This window comes from Limulus polyphemus, unplaced genomic scaffold, assembly GCF_000517525.1.
Source record: "Limulus polyphemus unplaced genomic scaffold, Limulus_polyphemus-2.1.2 Scaffold480, whole genome shotgun sequence".
NCBI lineage: Eukaryota > Metazoa > Arthropoda > Merostomata > Xiphosura > Limulidae > Limulus > Limulus polyphemus.
The window spans coordinates 454,129-470,184 of record NW_013666090.1 but is presented as its reverse complement, the minus strand read 5'-3'; the positions used below and the strand labels follow the sequence as shown (position 1 = coordinate 470,184).

Here is a 16,056-nt window from a genome sequence, read left to right as displayed (position 1 = left end):
GTATATAATTATACATATTGATAGCAGTTTTTGGAAACTTAAATCCATACTTTTGGTTTTAAGGTTTATAAAGTTAAATAAGTATTTTTACAGTACACTTGATTTAACCCTCGTTTCACAAAATAATACTAGCTTTGATTAGATGTTTTAGTTTTTTGTATTTTGTGTATACCTTTAGACTCAACTTAATATATATCGTACTACAATGTCAACTTTTTATTTTTTAAGATCAAATATCATTTAGACATTATATTTTTTAAATCGCTAACAGGAAGCTTAAGAAAAACCCTTGAACAATAATTACTTCTTTACTTATAATTTTGTTTGCTTATAAAATATGAAGAAAGAATGGACAAATTTACAGAAAGCGATCATAGTTTATAAAAATACATGATATTATATTTTTTTGGAATTAGATTCAGTAGAATTTAGACAAGAAACAGTCATTTCTTGAATTATATCTGTACAACATATGAATGTTCTCTATAATCTATATTTATAAACCATAAAATTATCCATGATTATTGAATTAATTTAAATGAATTTTGCTTATCTAATGTAAGTAAAATATTTATCTATGTTAATTAAATAGTTGTTAATAATTTTATTTCCATCGCTGTCCACAATTTTAGTTTTTCATACTTTTCTTAACATTTTTATTGCTGCTTTTACTTTCAGTAAGACAATATTATACTGACAGGAAACACTTTTTTTTTAAACGTCGTGTCTATTTTTCTCTTACAATTAACCATGTGCTTTGCTATTTATATCTTTATTCACCTTGCATTCAATCATGTACACCGGTATTTGTTGGCAATTAAGTTAATATATCAGTTGGATGGTATTATTACAATTTAAGCTTGGCTCTTTTTAACATTATGTTTACTTGGTTGTAGGAAACTGATATAAAAAACAGATGTTTTAATAGCTGTTATAACATTGGACATTTGAAACATTAAACCAATTTCGCTTACTCTATATTTCTGGCTTTGAATTAAGGCATTTGCTAACTGATCAATGTATTTTATTTTTGTCAAATATTAAATGACGTTATATGGAAATATTAATCAATTAATAACTAATTTTTTTAGTCATAGAGATTTAACTTTATTCTTCATCATCATATCTCTGATTTGAAAACTTGGCTTCGATTTAACTAGTTATTATTTTTAATATGACAGTACTTTGTAATTTAAAAAGTTTAGGCATATAAAAATGCTACTTAACTTATCATAAGTTTTTCAAAGTTTTAGCGAATGATTTAGGTGAGGTACGAGTAAGTAAGGTAAGTCCGTCATACTTATAATTAGGAAAAATATACAAGTCGAAGCCAATAAAGAAATACCGTATTTTGTTTTGTACAAGCAGAAAACACATGTAGTACGAACACGGATTAAAAATTTAAATAAATTAGCTGTTTCAATGTTTTCACAAATGTGTAACTTTACGAGTACCAGTAATTTTTCAAAATGTTAACACCTTTCACCCTGAATACTTTACGTTTCAACAAATTTCTTTGCCAAAGAAACGCCCGACTGTATTATTTACATTTTAATACCTAAAGTGTAGGAAGACTTGTCACTATATATTTTCTTGAATGTTTTATACATACTTTTTCTTCATTTGATTTTATTTAATATGCTGTAAAATTCATTACTGACTGACTTCTTACATTTTTAGTGGATATTCACAACACATCTAGTTTGATAGGTTTATTTTAAATACGGTGTTTCATATTTTCAGTTCTGTGAGCTAAAACTTGAAAATGGTACTGACGAATAGCTCAATATATATTAAAAATTGATCTTTCATCTTTCCTTTGACACATCCTTCCAGATATTAAGAATGTTCTTGAAACAGATTAATTTATTAGGAAGCTCCATTTGAAATAATTCTTACACTAAAAACAAAAGTAATACCGATGAAATGTCAAATACAACCAAGAACGAATTCCATGAGGACATAAAATTAAAATCTTCATTAATGTCTCTAAAAGGGCATTTTGAAGACTTAGATAAAATATGTCACTAGCTAGAAAATCTAGCTCAAAGTTTCGAACCAAATACAAAATCATAAACATTTTGGTAATGATAAAAATATTGATGTTATTGAGTAAAAAGAATGTAGCTTATAAAAATGAATCAAAAATCAACACTGTAGTTATTGTGAAACAAAATATTACCACACCATGCTTATGGAACATTTAAATGACAACAGTATGCATGAAAATCAAGGAAACGGAGAGCACTCTAATAAAAACACGGAAAATTTAAAGAATTAATCAGCATATTCAAGAAACAATATAGTGATCGGGAAATACATTTTCCTCTAAAGTTTTATCCCATATTGAGTACTTTCTATGTTCGTATAATTTACTGAACTGGACAAATCATTATTATAAACGATCAACTAAATGATAATTACTTACACATTGAAATCCCATGTATCATTGGAGACAAAGTGAGAGTCTCGGCAAGTATAAGTAGTTGTTGGTCATTAATATACATATTTAGTTTATGTAAGTTACTATTTTTATATAATGTTTCTAATTATTTTATATTGTAGCTAATGATGGAGTTTGTACATTCTTAAATTAAAGAAATGTTTGGTGCTATAGCTGTGATATATTTGGTTATTATCAAATTAAACTTAATATAGTACAAAAATCGAACAAAGAGCATATATATTTCAACAGATTCTCAGAACATTTCTAACACCTCATTATACTTTCAATACGTATTTTGGATACTTCTTCCTCCAATGTGGATATTTTCAGTATCATTAAAACACTAACCAATGAAGTGTTTGTGAATAACTTACACTTTGGAAAGGGAAAGTTGTAATGCCATATGAATAAAACTGCATGCTATTCGAAGCATGTGAATTATTCCACCCCCTTGATTGCATGCTTATTCTACTACGTTCATGCGCAATGTATTTTAGAATATTAAACCAACTTCAGGTGTTATTTCGGTATTACAACTTCTTACAGTAGATATTTTAATTAATTTATTCTTCTAACCAAGTTAAAATGTTTGCAGGTCGGATCCTTAATATATTTTTGCTTTAGTTTGTTCTTTGGATTCCAAAGAGTCGTATGCGAGTAAGTTAAACCAACTTAACATTTGGAAGATTACGCTTTGGAAGTTTTTGTTTCATGTCAATTCAACTGATTGTATCTTTTTAAGAAGGAAAATGTTTTAAACTCAATCATATCCAGGTTGTAGGATACTTAGAACCTTCTGTGTTTTACAAGCTATTACATCCTCTCTCGAGCAGATCTTCTTTCAAAGTTTTGGTTATTCATCCAAATATTTCAGACTTAACTTGACTCATTGTGAATTTTTAAATGCTATTCCACTTTTATGTTTTGGTGCTGTGACGTCTTATACTGGTCATAAGTACAAGGTCCACATTGTTCATTTGTGAATTCATGCAAAGTTTCCAAATCGTATGCTTCAAGTTTTAACTAACCTCAAATAAAAACATTTCTCTTATGCGTTGTCATTTAATGGAAAGTTTGTAACATATTGTATATGAATCTACGTATTTGTTGTCAAAGCTCCTGTTTTAGTCATACTCGTTAAACCATTTGAGGATGTATAATGCTTCAATTGGTATAATTTGAGTCAAATCTAAAATACATTGTCAATTAGCAATTATACGTGTTTATAATTCTTTGAATACATAACCTAGGCAGTTCTGAACAAATAACACAGTGTGAGTAAATTTCCGGAGTTAAGGGTCCTTTAATGGGGAAAAACACGCATGCTAAGTTTGAAAATTGTATGAAAAATGCAATTCCTCTTAAAGAACAGTTTGTACCATTGAAATATTTCATGTACTTTTACATTATGTAAAGAATAATAAAAATATAAATATGATAAATAAGTAGATAATGTGTAAATATTTAATACTTGAATTTACTTCAAATTTAAGTTTACTTTTGTGGTCTACATAAGTAAGTAACATTATTATTAAAATGTAACACACACACACACACTTGAAAACTGTCAGTTATATGCCACGTTTCTATACAGTTTGAAGAGGACTTATTAACATTTTAAATTTTGAGAAGCGATGAGTCCTCTTCGCTTCTCAAAATTTAAAACTACGGAATAGTACTATAGTTAAAAAATAATATTATTGAAGTTTTAGTAGAAGTGATAGATGTTATTACGTTAAAATTGTACAGAAGCACTAAATCTGACACTGGGTTATTTGTGTCAATAACATTTTATTTGAATGTTCTCCGATCGATATTATAATAAAAGAAGTGAAATATTTCTGCAAGTCAAGTGAAAAGAAGGATAAAAATATTTATCGGGATGAAGATACAAATTCAATACTACATTTCGAAAACTGTCTATCGTTCTGGCTCTGTCATGTGTGACTTTAAATTTAACACTTTTTACGTAATATATAATATGGAAAACCTTATTTCAGAGTAGGTATATATACCAACACCCCCCAAAAAACTTCTTATTTATGAAACACTTATTTTCTTACTTGTTTCACTGATGAACACAAATCAGTGTTGTTAAATCACACTATTTGCACAAGTTAAGTAAACAGGTAAGTTCGTGTTTTGACATGAAGGTACTTTTAGATAATAATCTATACCTACCCCTTTTTTGATAGAAACTTATTGTTTTATTTAAAATGTTTATATTTACTGCATTGTCTAAAACAAAACACTATCGACAATTTTAAACTTTTGTTAATGTAAATAACAAGCAAATTGAAAACGTATAAGTAACGTCTTTAACACGTATGTCTCTCAGTACTTCTCATTTTACAGTCCCACACGTGCTTTAAAGGTCCTTTCACTAAAAACAATTATTTAATGGAATTAAACTTTATTTTGCACGATGGTACCACACGGTATAATACCTTGCATACCAGTACCATATGATACCAGACTTTGCATGCCGATATCATATGATATTATACCTTACACGACGATGTCATATGATATCAGTCCTTACACTGACAGTGCCACATAATATTCGATTTTGCATGACGATACCATAGATATTAGACCTTGCACGACGGTACCGTATGGTATCACACCTTGCATGACATTACCACATATCAGACTTTACATGACGATACCAAGTAATGCCAGAATTTACAATGTACCACAAGTGTTAGTAATCAAAGATTCATTTATTTTATTCTATCATGCAAGAAGTTGTAAGCTTTAACAGGTGACACTGCTTATTTTGTTAGTAGATTTTATCTATTACAGGAGGAACACTGTCTAGAAGAAGAGTTACCAGTTTTGTTATCGTCGTTGGGACGAGATACTAAAGTTTAACAGAGTATAAAATATATAACATAGCTCTTTATTAATAATCACACTATTTTTCAATCCCAACTATAAGTAATAACAATTATGTGATTGTTGTTCTGTCGTGTTAATTAAATTTTGGTTTCAGCAATACGGTTTATTGGGCAACATACTTTAAGATGGCGGATCGTTCTGTTCGTTAAAAGGCTGCTAAATGAACTTGCTTAAATCAAAAGAAAAGGTGAAACTTGACGAAACGAGAAAATTGTGAAGATTAGAAGATTAGGAATATCATATAATAATCTTTATTTCCAAATTCATACTACAATAATCAAGCACAAACGTTAAGCACAGGAGTCATATATGAATTGCTAAGGAAACATATAAAAAATTACACAGTTTCCGAAAATAACACACTACGTTAATCACAAGTAATTTTTTTGTGAAATTACAAATCGCTTAGATACAGAAACTTTAATTGTTTTCGATATTAGACAGTTGAATAATGTGAACATTTAAAAATGCTTTGATCATGAACACCAACTTTTTTTGTTGTTATTTGAAAGAAAGAAGTAGGTTTAGTTAATTTGTTCGCTAAACATAAAGCCACACCATTAGCTGGCTGTGATGTGACCACCACGAGTATCAAAGCCCGATTTTTTAGCGTTATAAGCCCACAGGCTTAACGCTGAGCCACCGGGGAGCAGTAGAGCTGTTCTAAACACTGAGTAAACTAGAATGTAATAATACTAAACATCCTTGTGAGATAGACTTCATATTGAATACTTAAATATTGTAAGGAGTCGATTATAGTCGTGTGTGGAAGTTTCGCTTTTAACATGTTGTTGTTTTGTTCATGCGAGTTTCTCAGAAAATAATTTGGTTTGCTTTTCCTTTTCATTACATTGTCACTACAATGCAATGTTGCACAGAACAGTTTGTTAGTAGAATAATGTAATGCGTGTACTGCAAATCCAGAGTAACTGACAGATTTGCGTCGTCATCTAAATTTTGCTAAAGTTTTAAAAATTCTGTTAAATAACGGTCGGTTTTATTTTAGCTCAGTCGTTTTGCTTTCTTCTCTCAGGAGGTTACTTCTGTCTCTTGTGAAATGCCTTAATGGATATCTGATTCCCAGAGACGCCGAGTCATTAAGGGACGACATATGTGTGGACGTTGACAGTCGTCCTCCCATAAAGCTGCTGGAAAAACTACCTTGTATGTTGTGACGTAGTTTGTACCTTTGATAAGACCTCTTGAGAAGCGAGATTACCTGATTTATAAGCATAAAATGAAAAAGGCAATTTATTTTATATAAAGAAATCAAAAACACCTTAATAAAATGTTAAAAATTATATTACAAAACCAAAAGAGAGGAAAGTGGGTTTATGAAATGCAATACAAACATGCTTATTGTCTCATTTAGTAATAATAGTATCGAAGACATTTATAATCGTCTATTTATATGTAATTGTTCGCTACAAATAAAGTTAAATTATTTTATATTAATCAACTTACCTCTCCGTTCAGGTAACAGAAAATCAAAGCCACAACAAATCCCTGTGAAAGATGAAGCAAGCTGTTAAAAATATAAGAAAACAACCACAACAAATATACAATGTGGAGAGTAATAAACACTTTTTTATTACATAAACTTTCGTCTTTCATTTTTAAAAAGAGTGTAGAAAGATGACATGAAATAATCAAAATATTATTCTTAATATATAAACATCTTGCAAGTAAATCACTTGTCAGTTTTCGTTTTGACTTTGTGGAAGCGAATTTATGGAGGAATTTAGAGAAGTAAACTTGATCAAAATAAAGATATATTATATATCTAGAGAATATTACATATATTGCTCTCAGTTGTCATAATGCGCTAGGTATGGCGTAGCACAACGTCAGTATCAACGTATACTTTCAACAATATTGTCAGAATGCACTTTCATCTGTCAGTTCGGTACAACCTGTATCGAAGTGATAACACGAAATCCGCACTTCTCAGCTGATTTGTCACGTCAATTCTCAAATTCACAGTATTTAATAATATGTCTTTGTTGAAACTTCGACGAACATAAAATAGATTAGGCAGACATGTTTTACATAAAGTCTCCTTAAATATCAAAAGGTCGTCTGAATGAACAGCGAATTTAAGATTTAATAGATAGAATAGCAGTTAATACTTGGTTCTTAAATCATTAGAGATTATATAATATAGTTATTATTCTATATAAGTAAAACAGATATCTTGTTTGAAAATAAAATACAACTTGCTAGAATAAAAGTTAAGACCTCCTTCAATAAAAATGACCAAAAATGTAGAATTAATAACCAATCGTAGTGATATCTGCTTTCCTAGGATCTTGAAACTTATATGACCTGAAATTAGCAAAGAAAGTATTTGCAAACTTTTGAACTCTTTAATTCTGAAACAAATGCTCCTGCAAAGGCATTGGTGAATCACCAAAACTGTTACAAATTGTTATACATGGATCATATCCATGTTGTTGTGTTAACTGCCTGTCAAAATAATTGAATATTTTAACTTTAAAGGATTAATAATTTTTCTTAAATGTAAACTATGAATACATTGAAAATTTGAATTAAAATAAAAAGACATTACTTTATATGTGAATGTAGAAATAATCTATAGTACACTTTCCTACCAAAAGTCATGGGACACACCTATGGTTAAGAAAATGGGTGTAACGACGAAATATGCAAATAGTTTGGCCTATAAAGGTGATCAGCGGTTCACTCTGAAGTCATTTCGAACTTGTACGCCGAACGATAAGTATAGGGAAAGAGCTAACAAAGTTTTAGAAGGGAAGGATAGTTTGATGTCATTTGGGGAAAATGTCTGTGCGCAACAATTAAACATCCCAGGTCGACAATTGGCAACGTGCTGAAGAAATTAAGTCCACAGACGACAATGAGACCAAGAAATGACCAGGTAGGCGTTTAAATACTGACTGACAGGAGCCAACGTGCCTTGAGAAGGCTGGTTACCTCAGCTCGCCGTCAGACCCTAGAGAAGCTATGTTTGGAGATACGAGCAGCCACATGCAATCCTATAAGTGTTTCCACAACACGTCGAGAGCTGCATGTCATGAATTTTCACGGAAGAGCTGCAGCCCACAAAGCCCATTGATAACAAAAACAAATGCATACTATCGATTGGAAATCGGTCCTATGGACCGACGAGTCATGCTACACGCTCTTCCACATTGATGGATGTGTTTGGGTAAGGAGAATGTCTGGAGAACGCTTACTACCTGACTGTGTTGTCCCAATAGTGAAGTATGGAGGTAGTGGAACCATGGTCTGGGAGCGCTTCTCGTGGTATTGACTAGGTCCACTGGTCGCAGTGCATGGATCCATGAATGCTGAGTCCTACATTGATGTTCTGAATAATTCTGTGCGTCCTGTGTAACGTAAGGATTGTGAACGCGTGGTTTGAAGAGAATAACATCGGAACATTGCAATGGCCAGCACAGAGCCCCAACCTCAACCCGATAGAACATCTTTGAGATGAATTAGGGCAAGGCCAAGACAGCCCTCTTTAGTAGTGGAGCTTACTAATACTTTAAAGGAGGAGTGGAGCACAATATCACCAGCTTTCCATCAGAAATTAGTATAGAGTCTTCCATGACGAATTGAAGCAGTCATTAAGGCCAAAGGCAGGCCAGCACGCTATTAATTTCTTGGAATATAGACATGTTTTATTCATAACTACCCGTGTCTTATGACGTTTAGTAGAATAGTGTATATATATATATAAATGGAAATAATGCATATGAATACAAAAGAAAATGTCAAAAATAGAAAGGAAATGCATAAAATAAAATAGAAGTTTTCCATTAAATTAATTATTATTACTATATGCTTGTTTTTAAGTAAATCACTGAGTAAGAGAAAATTACATCAACGTTATTAAATCATTAAAATACTGCCATGAGTATTAGGTCGTCAAGAAGTTAATGTCGCGTTTTAGAACACTTTCATTAACCACCCGCAAAAAAACGTACATCAAGTATAATAACTGAACGAACCGCCTAAACGTCACGTTAGTGTAACCTATATGATACGTGAAGTTTAGTTTACTCTAATCTCTTATAGTGATGACGCACGACGAGACACATATTCGGCATGTAATTCTCTTTGAATACAAGAAGGGAAACAACGCCTCTGTAGCCACAAAGAATATCAAGAGAAGTTTGTGAAAATGTTTTGAACTTTTGTAAGTGTCAATGATGGTTCAGGTGACTTTAGCCTTAAAAACTGTGATGGCAGGGACCGACATGTTGGAATTTATATTGATGCTCTGAAGAATCTTGTTGAGTTTAACCTAAGGTAAACACTCGTGAAATGACCCTGAAATTGCACGTCTCTCGTGAAACAATACGTAAACGTCTAAGGAATATGGGAAAACTCCATAAAGAAGATGTTTGGGTACCTCACGAACTCTCCGATGATCATCGTTTTCAACGTGTGAACGTTGCTTCGTCTCTTCTGGCGCGTAAACCATTTTTGGACAGAATTGTCACCGATGATGAAAAATGGATTCTCTATGTGAATAGTAAACGCCAAAAACCAATGGCTCAGTCCTAGACAAAAATCATTTCCGACCCCAAAACCTGGACTCCGTCCGCAAAAAGTGATACTTTGAATATGGTGGGACATCAAAGGAGTAATTCATTTCAAATTCCTCAATCCACAGCAAACTGTCAATGCAGGGATCTATAGTCGGCAACTTAAAGTCTAAATCAAGCTCTTCACCAGAAACGCCCCTCACTCGTCAATCAGAAAGGTGTTCTTCTTCTCCACGACAATGCACGTAATCACGTGGCACGTTTGACGCAATACAAGATTATGGAGTTGGGTTGGGAACCCCCACCCATCATATTCTCCAGATATGGCACCATGATATTACCATCTTTTTCGTTAGCTGCAACATCATCTTTATGGGAAAACGTATGCAAATATGGAAGGTGTTAAAGAGGATATCGACATGTTTTTTGCTTCAAAGCCAAGTGATTTTTTTACTTAGGGCATTAACAACCTGATTGTAAGATGGAAAAGCATCATCGATAAGAATGGAGACAATTTCATTTAATAAATGTTTTGTTTTGGTATATAAGTCGTTCGGCATTAATTTCTTCACGACCTAATACATTATGTAAGACTCCAAATGTGCTCGTGTTCACTTTTCAAAATGAATGTTATAGATAATAGGTCACTAGTAATCGGTTGATAGTTGGATACTTTATTTCTCATACTGTTTTAAAAATCATCTGACATCATGCTAATTAATAACTCAGTAGCAAATAGTCATCGCAATCAAATACCTGTAAACCATCAATAGCAAAGTTGAAATAAATATAGACGTCCATCCAGCCGCAACCTCCAGGTGACGGTCTATACTTATCCAAGAAAAAGTGGACTCCAAACAAAGGAACTAGAACTAACGTAGCACGGACTGCTTTTCTGTAAAATATCCAACATTTACTAAATATATTTTATTTTCTTCATTCTATAGAGTAACAAGTAGATATCTTGAACTATCACCAAACTCCCGTGACGGTTGTCTTTTCTGATTTATAATAAAGATTAAAACTCAGCGCTAAAAATCAAGTTTATCGATATCGACCCATGGTGTACAGAGCATAGATAGCCCACTTTACAACTGTGTGCTTAACAACAAACAAACAAACCATCCCTTTAAGAGTTTGTTAACATGCTTATAAACTTTATCATTTTATCAAAAAGAAATGAAATCCTTCCTTCTCACATTTGTGCAAGACTAAAAAGAATAACTGGTAAAAATATAAATAATAATAGATGAATTTGACGAAAACTATTTGAAATAAAAATATTTTAATCATATATTTTAAGAATTACTCAAGCGTTTCTGAAAATTAGATTAAGATTACAAGAAAATTATGTGATATAAAATTTAGTGATCCATCAATCAACCTGGAATTTTGGTAATTAATGTTTATTACGTTAATCAAAGTTTCAACAGCATTTAAAAGGCTTAGTTTCTCGAGACACATGTGCTATTACGTGAGATTTTGTGAAAACCAGGTTTAAGATTAATTCTCTAGCTACATTTTTGAACCTGATATATTAAAAACATTCAAATATTTTAGACTAAGAGTAATGCTGTTAAGCTGAAGACTTGGGAAATCTATATTTTGACTAGTTTATTTTGGGCTCTGTTATTTGTAAAACTTGCAGAAGGTTGTGAATACTTAAAATAACTGAGAACATGCGTGATAATGTTGACTTAGGGCTACAAGCTAAATAGGTTTATATCGCCCTAAAAGACGTTATCAGCAAATGCGAGAGAAGGGAACATAGCGACGTGAGTGGAAATAAACTAATTCCAGGCTTGCTATGTGTAACTTTAGATATCCCATCAATTTTCGTAAAACGCATTGCCTTCCTTTACTAGCGTTCTTTTCGTTATAACGTTCAACTGTATCTACTTATTATATACGTACATAAAAAGACAAAAAATATGTTATCCGCATGGAGTTTCAGATTTACGTAGTTTAATACAGCTGTCATGATATATCCTAGTTCCTAACATTATGTTTGTCACCCAATTTGCTTTTTGATTGATAAAATGTGATGAAAAACATCAAATGACTATTCCATGCTCAACGGGAAAAGAAGCTTATCCTTTTTAGGACATTATGTTAAAGTAAAATTGATTTAGTAAACTAAAGTCTCGAAAAAAATTCAAATTTATGAGAAATAATTAAAAACCAAATAACACTGCTCATTTTTATACGTCATCCTACCTTTAGTTGGCTAGAGGAGCGAAATATATAATGCTGAGCTAGAAAATGATACTCACCTGTATTGGCTGGGTTCGTTCGGATGGGTCGCTCTAATCTTCGTGACCAGTCCTCGTATTATATTACACAGGAATGCTAAATTAAGCTGAAATAATCGATGTCATTGAATAAAGTTAGAAATATAAAGACATTGATAGACTTTCCTGGTACATTATATAGAAAATCGTGTGAATCAGTTTACTGGACGGAGAAGGGAATTTTAGAATACGTGACCTGCTAAAAAAAATAACATTTAGAGCGTGTTTCTTTTTAACCTTAACAAATACAATTATTGTGGTGTGGATATGTTGGTGTCGTCATTTTATGTTTTATTGAAAGTATGCAAAAGGACTGTCAGTGTAATGTATTGAAGCAGCCCATCATTTAGATATTACATCAAGCGATTCTACTTTGAACTCTTAATTCTAAATAAATCTTAAAAAAATATTGGTCTAATATGAAAAACTAATATTAAACTACGTTATTAAGTGTGGACGAGGGGAAGATTATCCTGTAGAACAAAAAGTGCCTTGTATATGTGTATAGATATATATTTTCAAACTTACCGCCAAGCTGACTAGGTAAGGACCGTGCATAACCCATTCATATGTTTCCATCGGAATCACCCAACACCTGCAAGCATAACAATGTCTTTTATTCTATCTTTACTTCTTGTTAGTTAAATCAAATGCCAAAAGATAGTTCATTCTGTTTTATTTAAAAACGACAACATGATATTCCAACGTAACTATTTTGATTTGTATCTGATTCTTTAACTAATACATTTTTATGGTAAATTAAGGTCTTATATATCACATTACTTTTAATTTTCGTTGATGTATAATTACCCTGTACTGTCGCGATGTGTAGTTCGTTGATAATGGACTTATTTCGAGTGTTTCAATTGTCATGTTTTATACAATTGTTTCAACAAATCAAATAATTAATATAACTTACTCTCTCAGTCAAATTTCATTATAATATTATATCATATAAATTATTTGAATACTAAGTTACATACTCAATAATAGTGAAACATTGCAGTGTTTAAGTAATGTACTTATCAGTCAGTGGAATGTTGGAATAAATTTAGAAAAAAATATTTACAATGTTATATAAAATTCCATTAGAATAAACACAGTAGGTTTGAGAACTTTAAAGGACTGCATCTACCCGTTGAATAAAAATGGGACGACGTTTCGCCTACTGCACTGAGGCTTTCAGTATAGAAGCTGGAACAGTTGCCCCCTTTTAATTCAACAGTCCATTAAAGTTCTCAAACCTACAATATCAATAGAATGTTTCTCTAAATAAATGACTTAAAACCTAGTCGTATGCTAACTAACATGATAATATGTAAATAAATAATCAATCTAATTAACTCCCTGCATGTCAGATTTTATAAGAATGTTGGAGCAAATGAATGATTTACAAACATTGCTACTAATGAAATAACTTTAAAATCTTACAATATTTAGATATATTTCGTTTGCTTCAATTGAAATGTGTTAGGCATGTTGCAATAAATTAAACAATCTAATTAGCTTATTCTGTGTGAAATCTATTAAGATGTTTCTATAATCAAATAATATAATTTGCTAACTAACAAAACGGATGAACAAATTAAGGGGATCTTTTCTGCTTCATGCACCGCGTTCAAATAGAAAAGAATATATATTTTTGAATGTAGTTTTTAATACTGACTTCAGAAATATAAATTAAAATTTGGATAAATGAAAAGAAATATTTTTTTATGTTTGATTTTGTAGCTTTTTTTTCTGTATGGGAACAGAAATATTTGAGATCTGTTTTTGAGTTTGTACAGAAAGTGTCCCATTTTTTAAAAAATATTATTTACTATAAAAAAGAGGTATTTCCAAGTCTAAATGAATGTAATGGCTACTTTTTAGTTTTGTTAGAGCGGCTAATGTTTCTGCTAAATATTAATTACACTTATGCCAACAAGGCGAGTACCACGATCACAATACTTTCGTACAAATTAAACTGGGCTCTGAATTTATCGTTCTAAGTCATTAAATCTACCTTTTGTAATTTAAAGCTGAAATATTTAACCTGTATGACTGAAGAACAAGTCAAACATAGAACTGGAGCTTTCTAATTACGCATATCTTAAATATCTTCTGTCACCTTGCCCTCTGACTTCACTCTTAGCTTAAGCGTTATCGTATATATAATAAATTCTTTAATGTAATAACAGTGGCTTTCTGCCACAAATTACAATGAAACTATGGACGAACTAAATCTGTCTGCAACTTGTCTGAAACCTGTTTTCTCAACTTATCAAATTCCTTAACACGGACCTATTAGCTTCTAGTGTTTGTAGTACTTGAAACCATTATCTTGGTGTCTTAAACCAGTAATTTGTGACACAATGTGCCATTAAAATACTGCCTTATAGCACTATTTTTTAATAGAGGAATGTTGTCACACTTTCTAACACACTATGACATTTCCCTACTGAACTATCATAAAACTTTCTGAAACGTATTTATTCTGCTATTTTTTAGTATTCTGTCACTCTGAAGCACTATTTATGTCCTGATTTTTTTATTTTATCCTTTACTCACCTCAGTATGATGACAGAAACTATCACACTGTAACATTACCTTGTTGTTCTATAAGATTACCTATTGACACACTGTAATTATCCCAAGAACTTACCATAGAACTACCTGACATAGTGTAACATTTACCAGTTTCCCTATCGTACTATTTCTCTTTTACCTGTTACATTATCCTGCTCTCCTATTACAGTACACCTGACACTAATTTCTGGAGCACTGTAAGCTAACGTGTTGCCCTTTCATAGTGTTTTCTGGCACGATGTAACATTTATTTGTTTCCTTATCGTAGTTATTTCTGGCCAGCTGTAACATTAGCTATTGTTCTATCATAGAGTTTTTTGATACCCCCGAAAACACTATATAATGCTATACTTTTATATTACTTTTTCACTTTACAGTTCTATTATACTATTCAATGGTACACCGGAACACTATATTGCTATCGGGTCATAATGCTTTCTGCCATGATGTAATATTCTGCTGATCCTAGCAAAGTGGTAACAACATACTTCAATATTAACGTAGTTGTTCCTGATACATTTCCACGTTATTCTGATGCACTCTCACAGTGCTTTCTAGTGCAATGTTACAATATCCTGCTGCATATAAGTGCTTTGTTGTCATATGTTACATTTATTTCACTATACTGTAAGTGTTATTAATTTCTTAAGAAAGACATTGTACAACTTTAATTGTAATTGTGATAACATGTTAGAGATACACCACTGTTTTTTTCATTTCTAGTGCAATGTTACAATATCCTGCTGCATATAAGTGCTTTGTTGTCATATGTTACATTTATTTCACTATACTGTAAGTGTTATTAATTTCTTAAGAAAGACATTGTACAACTTTAATTGTAATTGTGATAACATGTTAGAGATACACCACTGTTTTTTTCATTTAAATTCAGTACTAGAGTATTATTTAGTTTATACCGTGCGAACGTTAAAGTAAGTTATTTTTAGAAGCAATAGTTATGGGAAGTTTGTTTATGTAACTGTTTATGAAGCATTTGTTACATTATAACGTCTCGTAATTTGTAGAAAGTTCTAGGCCTTAGTCGGGCAATATATATAGGTGACAAAGTTAGTGCAAGAAGTAAGTTAGTGAAAATAAGACAAAGTTAGTGAGAGATCTAGATCTGGAACGTGTTTGTAAGTTTAGCCATTTAGAGTATATAGTGGCGACTTTTAAAATGTTATAATCGCAGATTACATTTTAATAAACAGAGTAGAGAATAATAATTAGTTTTGTCAATTCGTTCTAAAGTAACTAAACCAGCCTGTGTGGACTTTTGACGTATAATATAATTATCTAAAGCTCTGGATAC

The 16,056-nt window shown here is 31.5% G+C and overlaps 1 protein-coding gene across 2 annotated transcripts in view; it reads right to left on the bottom strand.

Moving 5' to 3' along the window:
• Window positions 1-5,719: 5,719 nt before the first annotated feature.
• Window positions 5,720-16,056, bottom strand: part of LOC106458529 (calcitonin gene-related peptide type 1 receptor-like) — a 42,240-nt gene continuing 31,903 nt past the window's right edge. Inside the window, exons 11-15 of one of the 2 annotated variants that reach the window (XM_022384762.1) lie at window positions 12,705-12,771; window positions 12,159-12,244; window positions 10,642-10,780; window positions 6,812-6,853; window positions 5,720-6,566 (exon numbers count right to left, since the gene is read on the bottom strand). In XM_022384762.1, coding sequence (XP_022240470.1) covers window positions 6,345-6,566; window positions 6,812-6,853; window positions 10,642-10,780; window positions 12,159-12,244; window positions 12,705-12,771 — 556 coding nt within the window. In that variant the 3' untranslated portion in view covers window positions 5,720-6,344. Of the gene's footprint in view, window positions 6,567-6,811; window positions 6,873-10,641; window positions 10,781-12,158; window positions 12,245-12,704; window positions 12,772-16,056 lie in introns of both variants that reach the window. The other variant, XM_022384763.1, reaches the window with a different exon arrangement.